This window comes from Panulirus ornatus, chromosome 48 (genome assembly GCF_036320965.1).
Source record: "Panulirus ornatus isolate Po-2019 chromosome 48, ASM3632096v1, whole genome shotgun sequence".
Taxonomy (NCBI): domain Eukaryota; kingdom Metazoa; phylum Arthropoda; class Malacostraca; order Decapoda; family Palinuridae; genus Panulirus; species Panulirus ornatus.
Window position 1 is genome coordinate 4,827,893 of NC_092271.1, and position 16,325 is coordinate 4,844,217.

General features: G+C 40.9%; 1 protein-coding gene across 1 annotated transcript in view; it reads right to left on the bottom strand.

The window, feature by feature from the left end:
• The window catches only part of LOC139764052 (2',5'-phosphodiesterase 12), a 213,006-nt gene that overhangs the window by 164,846 nt on the left and 31,835 nt on the right, over nucleotides 1-16,325 (bottom strand). Inside the window, exon 2 of the mRNA XM_071690508.1 lies at nucleotides 5,547-5,686. Coding sequence (XP_071546609.1) covers nucleotides 5,547-5,686 — 140 coding nt within the window. The remainder of the gene's footprint in view (nucleotides 1-5,546; nucleotides 5,687-16,325) is intronic.

Sequence of the window (16,325 nt, forward strand, 5' to 3'; positions counted from 1 at the left end):
CATCTTCTCACATCACCACTACTTGATATTAGCCCCCTTCACTGATGTTCCCATTTGTTCCTTTGTCTTACGCACTTTATTTACCTCCTTCCAAAACATCTTTTTATTCTCCCTAAAATTTAATGATACTCTCTCACCACAACTCTCATTTGCCCTCTTTTTCACCTCTTGCATCTTTCTCTTCACCTCCTGCCTCTTTCTTTTATACATCTCCCGGTCATTTACATTTTTTCCCTGCAAAAATCATCCAAATGCCACTCTCTTCTCTTTCACTAATAATCTTACTTCTCCATCCCACTACTCACTACCCTTTCTAATCTGCCCAACTCCTACGCTTCTCATGCCACAAGCATTTTTTGTGCAAGCTATCACTGCTTCCCTAAATATATCCCATTCCTCCCCACTCCCCTTACGTCCTTTGTTCTCACCTTTTTCCATTCTGTGATTAGTCTCTACCGGTACTTCCTCACACAATTCTCCTTCCCAAGCTCACTTACTCTCACCACTCTCTTCACCCTAACTTTCTCTCCTTTTCTGAAAACCTCTACAAATCTTAACCTTCGCCTCCACAAGATAATGATCAGACATCCCTCCAGCTGCACCTCTCAGCACATTAACATCCAAAAGTCTCTCTTTCACGCGCCTATCAATTAATACATAATCCAATAACGCTCTCTGGCCATCTCTCCTACTTACATACGTATACTTATGTTTTTTATTTATCTATTTTGCTTTATCGCTGTCTCCCACGTTAGCGAGGTAGAGCAAGGAAACAGACTAAAGAATGGCCCAACCCACCCACATATACATGTGTATATATATGTATACGTTGAGATGTACAGGTATGTAAATTTGCGTGTGTGGACATGTATGTACATACATGTCCACACACGCAAATATACATACCTATACATCTCAACGTATACATATATATACACACACTGACATATACATATATACACATGTACATAATTCATACTGTCTGCCTTTATTCACTCCCATTGCCACCTCGCCACACATGAAATAACAGCCCCCTCCCCCCGCATGTGTGCAAGGTAGCGCTAGGAAAAGACAACAAAGGCCACATTCGTTCACATTCAGTCTCTAGCTATCATGTAATAATGCACCAAAACCACAGCTCCCTTTCCACATCCAGGCCCCACACAACTTTCCATGGTTTACCCCAGACACTTCACATGCCCTTGTTCAATCCATTGACAGCACGTCGACCCCGGTATAACACATCGTTCCAATTCCCTCTATTCCTTGCACGCCTTTCACCCTCCCGCATGTTCAGGCCACGATCACTCAAAATCTTTTTCACTCCATCTTTCCACCTCCAATTTGGTCTCCCACTTCTCCTCGTTCCCTCCACCTCTGACACATATATCCTCTTGGTCAATCTTTCCTCACTCATTCTATCCATGTGACCAAACCATTTCAAAACACCCTCTTCTGCTCTCTCAACCACACTCTTTTTATTACCACACATCCCTCTTACCCTATTATTACTTACTCAATCAAACCACCTCACACCACATATTGTCCTCAAACATCTCATTTCCAGCACATCCACCCTCCTCCGCACAACTCTATCCATAGCCCACACCTCGCAACCATACAACATTGTTGGAACCATTATTCCATCAAACATACCCATTTTTGCTTTCCGAGATAATGTTCTCGACTTCCACACATTCTTCAAGGCTCCCAGAATTTTCAACCCCCTCCCCCATCCTATGATTCACTTCCATTTCCATGGTTCCATCCACTGCAAAATCCACTACCAGATATCTAAAACACTTCACTTCCTCCAGTTTTTCTCCACCCAAACTTACCTCCCAATTGACTTGACCCTCAACCCTACTCTACCTAAGAACCTTGCTCTTATTCACATTTACTCTCAGCTTTCTTCTTTCACACACTTTACCAAACTCAGTCACCAGCTTCTGAAGTTTCTCACATGAATCAGCCACCAGTGCTGTATCATCAGCGAACAACAACTGACTCACTTCCCAAGCTCTCTCATCCACAACAGACTCCATACTTGTCCCTCTTTCCAAAACTCTAGCATTCACCTCCCTAACAACCCCATCCATAAACAAATTAAACAACCATGGAGACATCACACACCCCTGCCGCAATCCTACATTCACTGAGAACCAATTACTTTCCTCTCTTCCTACACGTACACATGCCTTACATCCTCGATAAAAACTTTTCACTGCTTCTAACAACTTGCCTCTCACACCATATATTCTTAATACCTTCCAAAGAGCATCTCTATCAACTCTATCATATGCCTTCTCCAGATCTATAAATGCTACATACAAATCCATTTGTTTTTCTAAGTATTTCTCACATACATTCTTCAAAGCAAACACCTGATTCACACATCCTCTACCACTTCTGAAACCACACTGCTCTTCCCCAATCTGATGCTCTGTACATGCCTTATGTTTATCTCTCTTATTAAACCAGGTATTCCCAATCATCAGTCCTTTTTCAGCACACAAATCTACAAGCTCTTCACCATTTCCATTTACAACACTGAACACCCCATGTACACCAATTATTCCCTCATCTGCCATATTACTCACTCATCAAGTATAAAAAAATAAAATAGATTTAGTACAAAAATACACCACAGCATTTCTTATTACTTATCAGGCATTTGGAACTCATTTTTGTTAGAAAAATTCAACTGGGGCAAAATACAGCACTCACATCACACATGTGGGTACTGGCTGAATCAAAACAGCCACCCATGTGAATGAATTTACAATGCCACATGGTGACTGGAAGCTGATGTGCAAACCTCATTGAGGGATAAGTGTGTCTGAGAATGTTCAGTTTGGATGTGAGACCATGGACTATGTTAAGCAAATACTGTACATTAAACCAGATCAGGTACTATATTAACTACATCAGACCACATCAAATCAGTATTGCTTATGAATTTCTTCTCTTTCCAAGCCTCTCACCTACTTTTGCACCATCATCATCAGACATTCCATATTTCACCTCTCTCAGCAATCTGACATCTAACAAACTCTCCTTTGCACTCCTGTCAATTGGGAAATAACTCACTGAGACCCAGTGATCCAAGCTCCACTAACCTATGCAAACTTAAGTATATACCATCTCTTTAACCATATTCACAATCACTGTTCCTCTTTCAACACACAACTTTCCCATTTTCATTTTCATACCCCCAGTTATATAATACATTCAACTACCACAACATCTACCCTTGTATTCTGATTCCCTCCCAATATCATTCAATCACTTTCATCAAAACTAACAAAACACTCATGCAGTACCACTTAATCAACATTCTCTTCTTCACTTCTCCCACTTCCTGGTACATAAGCACAAACAATTACCCACCTCTTAAAAAAAAAATTTCATTCCAACACTAATCAACTTTGAACTCACTCCCTTATCATCTTTGAGAAAGTCCATAGCTCACTCCACAACAGAAAACCTGCCTCTTCATTCACTACTGCCCTCTAACTAACCCAAAAGTTTTCTTCAACATTCCCATTTCACTAATATTGTCTAACCTTTCACTTTGCTTTGCTCAGAGCCAGAACATGCAGAAATAACTCATCATACAAAGCACCTATATTTCCTTTATTTTCCTCGTTACAGCTACATACATTCAGATACTTCATCCTCACTTGGCTTCTTCCTATTTCTATTTCCTGATCAAGATAACACAAAAGAGAAGCTTTCTCATCCAGACAGCCCTTATCAATACCCTTCCACAAACAGGCATGAAATATGTGCCTAGTACTCTTTCTGCCCTATCCTGGGATTTTATACTATATAAGTCATTTATACTATAATTTCAAAAAGAAAAAGAAATCACAAAACATGTAAATTACATAAAACAAAAAATTATAAGTACGCTGACCCATCACCTACACACTTTGTTGCAGCTAGCATCAGTGGCATCTCCACGTGCTCTAGTAATAAGAATGCTACTATCAAAGGAGAGAACACTGTAAGCAGACGAGCAGCAGTCAACAAGTCTGCACTGCACAAAATGAAACTAGAGAATGATGAGCAATACCTGGTCATCTGGAACTAACTCACCTTCTTGCCATGATAACACAGACCTGGATGGGTATGTCTATGGTTGTTGGTCCCTACAAATAAGCATTTGCCAGTCTCATAAGTTTCCTGGTCAGTAAGAAGGGTGAAATCTCATTACTATGAGCCAATTTTGGAGGGAAATTAGTTTTTCAACCCCTAACAAAGCAGGTGTTCTCTGAGATATTCACAGGCTTCTCCATAGGTAGAAAATAATTTGCAATACTCATATCTATTTTCACATGCTGTTCTTGTGACATATTTGGCATAAAGTCTACTCCTATGTCCCTTTCACTGTACAGCTCTTGTAATTTATTTTTTCTAATATAATATTCACTGTCTGGGCTGCTTAATCACTTTTTCCTCAATATGACAATGTCCATCAGGTCAATCTAATCACTCTCCCATCTTCAAACTACATTTTCCAAGGCTAAATTTCATGAACCGTTTGTCTCTTCACTGTTGCACTTTGTCTACGACTTTTTGCAGTATTTGAGAGTTCCCGTTATTTCCCATTTCTGTCATATTTTGGCAACATCTACCAGTATATTCAGATATAATTCTACATCCATTAACAAATCATTTGCACTGACTGAGAAATATTAGTAGCTCCAGCACAGAGCTCTGAGGATTACATGTTACGGGGAGTTCGTTCTACACTTATGTTGCCCTATCTCTCAACCTTGTACATACATACCATGTCTTTCCTCCTATGTATACATACACAAACACACACATACACCCTAGCCTATGCCAGGATGGGTGTGAAAATGGAAACAATTCAGTTTGAATTCTGATTAATGAAGTCTAAGTCCACCATTTTCAATATGAAATAAGCTACAAAAACAAACTCAACTGTATCCCTAATGTGTACTTTTTATCTGACATCAGGGTCTGTTACAAATCCTACAGCCCTAAATATACTGAAATTTATCTCTTTACTGTTTTGTAAATATAAGTCTATCCATCTATATCTCTGATGCATGACAAAAGAGTCTCCGTAACTGGTGAACGGCAGTGCTGCTTTTCAGTATCTAGTGCCTCACCCTTAACAGGCTACTGGTATAGGGCAACTCTAGTGTAGCACTTTCAAAAGCTCTTATTTACTCTTAACTAAAGCTCCTACCATCTACTTCTATCTGAAGTGTCTACCTAATGTTCCAACCTACTACTTATACTTAATGCTCCCAACTAATGTTCCTTCCAACTACTTCTACCAAATGCTCCAGTTTAATGTGTCCTACCTAATGCTTCTAACTATTATTTCCACCTTTTTGCCAAAAGGCAAGGCTAGCTGACACCCTCACCACTGGAAAAATCTAGAATTATGAAGAATGAGTTGTGTGAATTAAATGTTGTCAAGTGTTATGTGACAAGGATAGATTGTATGTTTGTGGACAGAATGCTAGCATGCATGTGTGGGTTAGGCAGAAAGAAAAGTCTGCTACCTGTTTTCGCCAGACATATTTTTGGTGAAATGATGTCTTCTTTCAAAGGGGCACTCTCCAGGGCCTGCTGATACCAATACTGCTGACATCACCTCTGCATCCTCTCCTCTTCGCTCTCCCAAACAGGGAGTGACAACTACCTATCAGTGTAACATAGAATTAGTAAACTCATTAGATTCTTTAACCTCCTCCTACATGAAAGGAGGAACAAGATGAATATTACTATTCTATTTTAAAAGGTATCAACATCAATACCCCAAATACTACACACAAAAAAAATGAGCAAATTCCAGATAATTTGTAAGGAAACTATAATCTATGACTCAAACAAAAAACTCTTGAAAGACAGTCTTAGCAGTCCTGCCTAGTCAAGACAAATAGACCCCATCAAATAAAGCCTTTCTACCATCCTTTAACATGATGATAAAGCAACCATCCGGTCATTAACCTTCTATCAGGGCCTCACTGTACTTGGAGCATGAGCACTGACAATGCAGGGAGCAGACCCAGGTACATGTAAAGTCTACATGTGCAGTAGACAGGAATTCAAAAGTAGAACAAAATTCATGAGGTCTATTTATCACTGATGCCTGTTCCCTACTGGAACTCCCTAAAGGGGGTGGCTAAGCCAATAGTCTCCATTTCTAGTGAACCCATCTGTGGTTTAACCAAAAATGTCAAAAGTAGGATGGTATAATGTAATTACCTATTTGCACTGAATAGGGAGATGAAAAAGTTGTGCAGTCATGGGGCCCTATCTCTTGAACTTTGTGTAGCACACAACTTTTAAACAGTTGTATGCTGTTTGCATTCATAATTTCATCATTTTTATTCCATTCACCCACTGCTCTTATACCATAAAAGTACAGTAAAACCTTAAGACAATGAAATGCTTGAAACAACATATATTTAGTTGGTAACCCTCAATTATCAAAAAAAATAAATGAAAAATAGAAAATAAAAAGATACATAGAAATATTTCAAATTGCATGCAAATTGCAATACAGCATTGTGTGTACTCATCACTCTAATTTTTTGTGATACTGATGATTGTTTACTGTCTATGTGCTTTCTGGCATGGCATTATATGCTGGTCTTGCAGATTTGTGTATTTTGTGCACTTTGAATTACTATTTTGGACAATGACCTATGTCAAGCACCATCAGCATTTGCCTGACAGCTCATAAAAATGTATATATTGCACAAAGTGTACAAGAGGAATATTTAAGCCTTGAAAAAAGGAGTTTTGCAAAAGGCTGGCCTAGAGCGAGTCCAAGGAAGCACTTATGAAGGATTTCAACATTGGCATGATGGCTATCTATAACATCACCAATTTGCAGAAGATCAAGGCATTTAGTAGTGAGTCCCAGCTCAAGACTCTCAAGGTACACACAGCCCTCCATCAGCATACACTCCAGGAGTTGGACTATGTTCTTCACCATTAGTTTACCTTGTGATGCTCAGAGGAAGCACCCATCTCCAGCTCAATGCTCATTAAGAAGGCTAAGCAACTCGATGTTACCATAAAGATCAAGGATAAGAGTTCGTTTTCTAAAGGATGGCTTGCTGCATTTAAGAAATATTACAGCATTCATAAACTCAATGTTTCAAGTGAGCACAGGACATCAGAACATAACAGTGCTGCATTATACAGTACCATTTTTGAAGAGTGGTTTACCTTGTGATGCTCTGAGGTAGCATCCATCTCTGGCCCACTGCTCATCAAGAAGGCCAAGCAACTCCACAATGAGATGATCAAGGTTGGGTATTCCTTTTCTAGTGGCTGGCTTACTGCATTCAAGAAATGTCACGACATTCATAAACTCAACATATCAGGTGAGCATAGGTCAGCAGATCATGAGAAGTTAGATAACGAGCATGATTTCAGTGCTGAGCACATTTGTAATGCAGACAAGACAGTTCTGTACTGGCAACGCCTACCTTATCTCACTCCAGCTTCTTCCAGCGAGGTTGGTGCTTCAGGTTTCAAACAGAACAAAGATCATATCAAGGTTATTGTCTACAGTAATACTATTGGTAAACACAAGCTCCAACTTTTGGTAACTGACAAGTATTAGTACCCTTGGGCACATATCCTTGTGATTTACAAGGGTCAGGGCAGCAGTTGGATGGCCAAGGACAGTTTTTACCAATGGCTCCATCATAACTTTATGGCTGAAATGACTGAGCACTTCAGGAATATTAGCAAACATAAGGGCAGCAAAGCTATCCTGCTTCCTGATAACTGTTGAGCTTACCCTCATAAAAGCTGGCTCATTACTAACAACATTTTTGCTACTTACCTTCCTGCTAATGTTACATCTGTAATCCAGCCCATGTGCAAAGGAATAATTGAAAATATGGTTTCACTACAAGAAGGATTTTATGCACAAAATCCTAAACTTTGACGGTCCAGATACTCAGTTTCGGTTGAAGTATACGATCAAAAATGCCATCTTCAACATCGCCTGTGTTTGGAAGATGGTAAACAAGATCACCTTGAAATGCGCTTGGAGGAAACTGTGGCTATATGTCATGTTTGTGGAATGATCTTCTAAGGAAGAATTTGATGGTTTCAATGCTAAGCTTAAGAAAGCAATTAAAACCATTCTCAGCAACTAATAGTCTTCTAACACAGATTAATGAAACTGAGGCAGAGGAGTGGCTTAATGTTGACTAGGGAGCTCCAGTAGCATTCAACCTAAGAGATTCTGACTTAATATCCAGCATTGTTGATTTCCAGACTGTAATTGAATTTGCTGGAGAGGAGGAGGAAACTTTTCAGAAGACTGTGCACTGTAGAGAAGTGGTCATGCTACAGCCCTCAATAAAGTTTCACATCATGCACTTAAAATCTATACAAAAATGCCACATCACTCAAACAGGAAGACATCCATAAATTATTGAGTAAAGTTCTTGGCAAGGGCATTTGCTCATCTGAAATCAGCAACAATGTGTATTGCACAGGTACCTTCACCCTCATATGACCTTCCAGATGGCTTTCCATGTTGATGACCCTGAAGACCCCTTGAAGATAACAATTTTCATGAGAGTGACCTTGATGTGCCTTATGATCTTCATAATACTCAAGAGGAGTATAACTCATTTTCCACTGAGCCTGAGCCTTTACTGTTGGCTCTCACATCTCCAGTGATAAAGTATAAATATTTATTTTTATTTATTTTGCTTTGTCGCTGTCTCCCGTGTTTGCAAGGTTGTGCAAGGAAACAGACGAAAGAAATGGCCCAACCCACCCCCATACACAATGTATATACATACACGTCCACACATGCAAATATACATACCTATACATCTCAATGTACACATATATATATACACACACAGACACATATATACCCATGCACACAATTCACACTGTCTGCCTTTATTCATTCCCATCGCCACCCCGCCACACATGGAATACCATCCCCCTCCCCCCTCATGTGTGTGAGGTAGCACTAGGAAAAGACAACAAAGGCCACATTTGTTCACATTCAGTCTCTAGCTGTCATGCAATAATGCCCGAAACCACAGCTCCCTTTCCACATCCAGGCCCCACACAACTTTCCATGGTTTACCCCAGACGCTTCACATGCCCTGATTCAATCCACTGACAGCACGTCAACCCCAGTATACCACATCGATCCAATTCACTCTATTCCTTGCCCTCCTTTCACCCTCCTGCACGTTCAGGCCATGATCACACAAAATCTTTTTTACTCCATCTTTCCACCTCCAATTTGGTCTCCCACTTCTCCTCGTTCCCTCCACCTCCGACACATATATCCTCTTGGTCAATCTTTCCTCACTCATTCTCTCCATGTGCCCAAACCATTTCAAAACACCCTCTTCTGCTCTCTCAACCACGCTCTTTTTATTTCCACACATCTCTCTTACCCTTACATTACTTACTCGATCAAACCACCTCACACCACACACTGTCCTCAAACATCTCATTTCCAGCACATCCACCCTCCTGCACACAACTCTATCCATAGCCCACGCCTCGCAACCATACAACATTGTTCGAACCACTATTCCTTCAAACATACCCATTTTTGCTTTCCGAGATAATGTTCTCGACTTCCACACATTCTTCAAGGCTCCCAGAATTTTCGTCCCCTCCCCCACCCTATGATTCACTTCCGCTTCCATGGTTCCATCCGCTGCCAGATCCACTCCCATATATCTAAAACACTTTACTTCCTCCAGTTTTTCTCCATTCAAACTTACCTCCCAATTGACTTGACCCTCAACCCTACTGTACCTAATAACCTTGCTCTTATTCACATTTACTCTTAACTTTCTTCTTTCACACACTTTACCAAACTCAGTCACCAGCTTCTGCAGTTTCTCACATGAATCAGCCACCAGCGCTGTATCATCAGCGAACAACAACTGACTCACTTCCCAAGCTCCCTCATCCACAACAGACTTTATACTTGCCCCTCTTTCCAAAACTCTTGCATTCACCTCCCTAACAACCCCATCCATAAACAAATTAAACAACCATGGAGACATCACACACCCCTGCCGTAAACCGACATTCACTGAGAACCAATCACTTTCCTCTCTTCCTACACGTACACATGCTTTACATCCTCGATAAAAACTTTTCACTGCTTCTAACAACTTGCCTCCCACACCATATATTCTTAATACCTTCCACAGAGCATCTCTATCAACTCTATCATATGCCTTCTCCAGATCCATAAATGCTACATACAAATCCATTTGCTTCTCTAAGTATTTCTCACATACATTCTTCAAAGCAAACACCTGATCCACACATCCTCTACCACTTCTGAAACCACACTGCTCTTCCCCAATCTGATGCTCTGTACATGCCTTCACCCTCTCAATCAATACCCTCCCATATAATTTACCAGGAATACTCAACAAACTTATACCTCTGTAATTTGAGCACTCACTCTTATCCCCTTTGCCTTTGTACAATGGCACTATGCACGCATTCCACCAATCCTCAGGCACCTCACCATAAGTCATACATACATTAAATAACCTTACCAACCAGTCAACAATACAGTCACCCCCTTTTTTAATAAATTCCACTGCAATACCATCCAAACCTGCTGCCTTGCCGGCTTTCATCTTCCGCAAAGCTTTTACTACCTCTTCTCTGTTTACCAAATCATTTTCCCTAACCCTCTCACTTTGCACACCACCTCGACCAAAACACCCTATATCTGCCACTCTATCATCAAACACATTCAACAAACCTTCAAAATACTCACTCCATCTCCTTCTGACATCACCACTACTTGTTTTCACCTCCCCATTTGCGCCCTTCACTGATGTTCCCATTTGCTCCCTTGTCTTACGCACTTTATTTACCTCCTTCCAGAACATCTTTTTATTCTCCCTAAAATTTAATGATACTCTCTCACCCCAACTCTCATTTGCCCTCTTTTTCACCTCTTGCACCTTTCTCTTGACCTCCTGTCTCTTTCTTTTATACGTCTCCCACTCAATTGCATTTTTTCCCTGCAAAAATCGTCCAAATGCCTCTCTCTTCTCTTTCACTAATAATCTTACTTCTCCATCCCACCACTCACTACCCTTTCTAATCAACCCACCTCCCACTCTTCTCATGCCACAAGCATCTTTTGCGCAAGCCATCACTGATTCCCTAAATACATCCCATTCCTCCCCCACTCCCCTTACTTCCATTGTTCTAACCTTATTCCATTTTGTACTCAGTCTCTCCTGGTACTTCCTCACACAAGTCTCCTTCCCAAGCTCACTTACTCTCACCACTCTCTTCACCCCAACATTCACTCTTCTTTTCTGAAAACCCATACAAATCTTCACCTTAGCCTCCACAAGATAATGATCAGACATCCCTCCAGTTCCACCTCTCAGCACATTAACATCCTAAAGTCTCTCTTTCGCGCGCCTGTCAATTAACACGTAATCCAATAACGCTCTCTGGCCATCTCTCCTACTTACATATGTATACTTATGTATATCTCGCTTTTTAAACCAGGTATTCCCAATCATCAGTCCTTTTTCAGCACATAAATCTACAAGCTCTTCACCATTTCCATTTACAACACTGAACACCCCATGTATACCAATTATTCCCTCAACTGCCACATTACTCACCTTTGCATTCAAATCACCATCACTATAACCCGGTCTCATGCATCAAAACCACTAACACACTCATTCAGCTGCTCCCAAAACACTTGCCTTTCATGATCTTTCTTTTCATGCCCAGGTGCATATGCACCATTAATCACCCATCTCTCTCCATGAACTTTCAGTTTTACCCATATTAATCGAGAATTTACTTTCTTACATTCTATCACATACTCCCACAACTCCTGTTTCAGGAGTACTGCTACTCCTTCCCTTGCTCTTGTCCTCTCACTAACCCCTGACTTTACTCCCAAGACATTCCCAAACCACTCTTTCCCTTTACCCTTGTATAAATGTCCAGTATAAATGTGTGAATCATGAAAATCTTACAGTAAAGCACAACTTAGAAAAAAATTTCGTTATGTTTGTTATGCAGTAAGTGCAGTAATACAGTAATACATTACTATAATACAGTAATTAAGAATGTTTAACCTCCAACAATCACCTGCCTTCACCATGACTGCTATCACTAATGGACAAGTTTGCTGATGGGTGATTATTATCTTAAGTGTATGAGTAGTCGGTGAAGGTATATCTTTTTTTATTACCGATTCGTTACATCACTTTTTTACCCTAACCAACCTAACCTTACCCTAAACTTTCCTGACCTGTTTTATTTTACATCTTATTTCCTTACGTTTTTTTCATACATGTTCGTCATTTCCCACATTAGCGAGGTAGTGTTAAGAACAGAGGAATGAGCCTTAATGGGACTATCCTCACTTGGCCCCCCTTCCCTGTTCCTTCTTTTGGAAAAATAAAAATGGGAGGGGAAGATTTCCAGCCCCCCTGCTCCCACCACTTTTAGTCACCTTTTACAACACGCAGGGTATACGTGGTAAGTATTCTTTCTCCCCTATCTCCAGGGATAATTTGCATACGTTATTTATTTATGTATATCATACTTTGTTGCTACCTCCTGCATTAGCAAGGTAGCGGAAGGAAACAGATGAAAGAATGGCCCAAACCACCCACATACACATGTATATACATACACGTCCACACACGCACATATATATACTTATACATTTCAAAATATGCATATATATACGTACAGAGACATTTACAAATATAGACATGTACATAATTTATACTTGCTGCCTTTATTCATTCCGGATGCCACCACGCCACACATGAAATGACAACCCCATCCCTGCATGCATGCGAGGTAGTGCTAGGAAAAGACAAAAAAGGCCCCATTCGTTCACACTCAATCTCTAGCTATCATGTATAATGAACTGGAACCACAGCTCCCTTTCCACATCCAGGCCCCACAGAACTTTCCATGGTTTACCCCAGACACTTCACATGCCCTGGTTCAATCCACTGATAGCACGTCGACCCCAGTATACTACATCTTTCCAATTCACTCTTTTCCTTGTACACCTTTCACCCTCCTGCATGTTCAGGCCCCAATCACTCAAAATCTTTTTCACTCCATCCTTCCACCTCCAATTTGATTTCCCACTTCTTCTTGTTCCCTCCACCTCTGACATATATATCTTCTTTGTCAATCTTTCCTCACTCATTCTCTCCAGGTGACCAAACCATTTCAATACACCCTCTTGTGCTCTCTCAACCACTCTTTTTATCACCACACACCTCTCTTCCCCTTTGATTGCTTACTCGATCAAACCACCTCACACCACATATAGTCCTCAAACATCTCATTTCCAGCACATCCACCCTCCTCCGCACAACCCTATCGATACCCCACACCTCACAACCATAAAACATTGTTGGAACCACTATTCCTTCAAACATACCCATTTTTGCTTTCCGAGATAATGTTCTCGCCTTCCACACATTTTTCAACGCTCCCAGAACTTTCACCCCCCCCCTCCCCCAACCTGTGACTCATTTCCGCTTCCATGATTCCATCCGCTGCCAAAACCACTCCCAGATATCTAAAACTTACCTCCCAAATGACTTGTCCCCCAATCCTACTGAACATAATAACCTTGCTCTTATTCACATTTACTCTCAGCTTTCTTCTTTCACACTCTTTACCAAACTCAGTCATCAGCTTCTGCAGTTTCTCATACAAATCAGCCACCAGCGCTCTATCATCAGCGAACAACAACTGACTCACTTCCTAAGCCCTCTCATCCACAACAGACTGCATACTTGCCCCTCTCTCCAAAACTCTTCCATTCGCCTCCGTAACAACACCATCCATAATCAAATCAAACAACCATGGAGACATCATGCACCCCTGCCACAAACCGACATTCACTTGGAACCAATCACTTGACTCTCTTTCTACTCGTACACATGCCTTACATCCTCAGTAAAAACTTTTCACTGTTGCTAGCAACCTGCCTCCCACACCATATATTCTTAATACCTTCCACAAAGCATCTCTATCAGTTCTATCATATGCCTTCTCCAGATCCATAAATGATACATACATATGTCAATATATTCTGTATGTAAAATATTTACAAAGAGGCAAATGATGCTAAAATTTTACAATCTGTGAAACATTTATTTGAAAATCCCTTGAATAACCAGAAATTTTGTCATCCAAAGCAGCTGATTACCCCAAGTATTTCACATAAAAGAGGTTTTACTGTACTTCAGTGCATCTTTTCTAACAATTCCTTGTTATATTTGTTATATTTTGGTTTCAGAGGTGGTAGAGGATGCATGGATCAGATGTTTGCTTTGAAGAACGTATGTGAGAAATACTAACAAAAAAAGATGGATTTGTATGTAGCATTTATGGATCTGGAGAAGGCATATGATAGGGTTGACAGAAATGCTTTACAGAAGGTATTAAGAGTATATGGTGTTGGAGGTTTGTTGCTTGAGGTAGTGAAAAGATTTTACCAAGGATGTAAGGCATGTGTACGAGTAGGAAGAGAGGAAAGTGACTGGTTCCCAGGGAATGTCGGCTTGCGACAGGGGTGTGTGATGTCTCCATGGTTGTTTAATTTGTTTATGGATAGGGTTGTTAAGGAGGTGAATGCACGAGTTTTGGAGAGAGGGGCAAGTATGCAGTCTGTTCTGGATGAGTCAGCTGTTGTTTGCTGATGATACAGTGCTGGTGGCTGATTCAGGTGAGAAAGTGCAGAAGTTGGTGGCTAAGTTTGGTGGTGTGAAAAAGAAAGCTGAGAGTAAATGTGAATAAGAGCAAGGTTATTAGGTTCAATAGGGTTGAAGGACAAGTCAATTGGGAGGTAAGTATGAATGGAGAAAAACTGGAGGATGTTAAGTGTTTTAGATATCTGGGAGCAGTTTTGGCAGAGGATGGAACCATGGAAATGGAAATGAGTCACAGGTTGGGGAAGGGGGGGGCAAAGTTTCTGGGAGCGTTGAAAAATGTGTGGAAGGTGAGAACGTTATGTCGTAGAGCAAAAATGGGTATGTTTGAAGGAATAGTAGTTCCAACAATGTTATATGGTTGTGAGGCATGGGCTATAGATAGGGTTGTGCAGAGGAGGATGGATATGTAGTGTGAGGTGGTTTAATTGAGTAAGTAATGATAGGGTAAGAGAGATGTGTGGAAATAAAAAGAGTGTGGTTGAGAGAGCAGAAGGGGAAGTGTTGAAATGGTATGGTCACATGGAGAGATTAAGTGAGGAAAGATTGACAAAGAGGATATATGTGTCAGAGGTGGAGGGAATGAGGAAAAGCAGGACACCAAATTGGAGGTGGAAGGATGGAGTGAAAAAGATTTTGAGCGATCGGGGCCTGAACATGCAGGAGAGTGAAAGGCATGCAAGGAATAGAGTGAATTAGAATGATGTGGTATACTGGAGTTGATGTGCTGTCAATGGATTGAACCAGGGCATGTGAAACATCTGGGCTAAACCATGGAAAGTTTTGTGGGGCCTGGATGTGGAAAGGGAGCTGTGGTTTCGGTGCATTACACATGACAGCTAGAAACTGAGTGTGAACGAATGTGGCCTTTTTTGTCTTTTCCTAGTGGTACCTCGCATGCGCGTGGGGGAAGGGGGTACCATTCTCTCCATGTGACCAAACCATTTCAATACACCCTCTTCTGCTCTCTTAGCCACACTCTTTTTATTATCACACATCTCTCTTACCCTTTCATTACTTACACGATCAAACCACCTCACACCACATATTGTCCTCAAACATCTCATTTCCAATACATCCACCCCCCTCCACACAACCCTATCTATAGCCCACGCCTTGCAACCATATAACATTGTTAGAACCACTTTTCCTTCAAACATACCCATTTTTGCTTTCCGAGATAACGTTCTCACCTTCCATACATTTTTCAACGCTCCCAGAACTTTCACCCCTTCCCCCACCCTGTGACCCACTTCCACTTCCATGCTTCCATCCGCTGCCAAATCCACTCCCAGATATCTAAAACACTTCTCTTCCTCCAGTTTTTCTCCATTCAAACTTACCTCCCAACTAACTTGCCCCTCAACCCCACTGAACCTAATAACCTTGCTCTTATTCACATTTACTCTCAGCTTTCTTCTTTCACACACTTTACCAAACTCAGTCATCAGCTTCTGCTCTTTCTCACCCGAATTAATCACCAGTGCTATATCATCAGTGAACAACAACTGACTCATTTCCCAAGCTCTCTCTTCCACAACAGACTGCATACTTGCCCCTCTCTCTAAAACT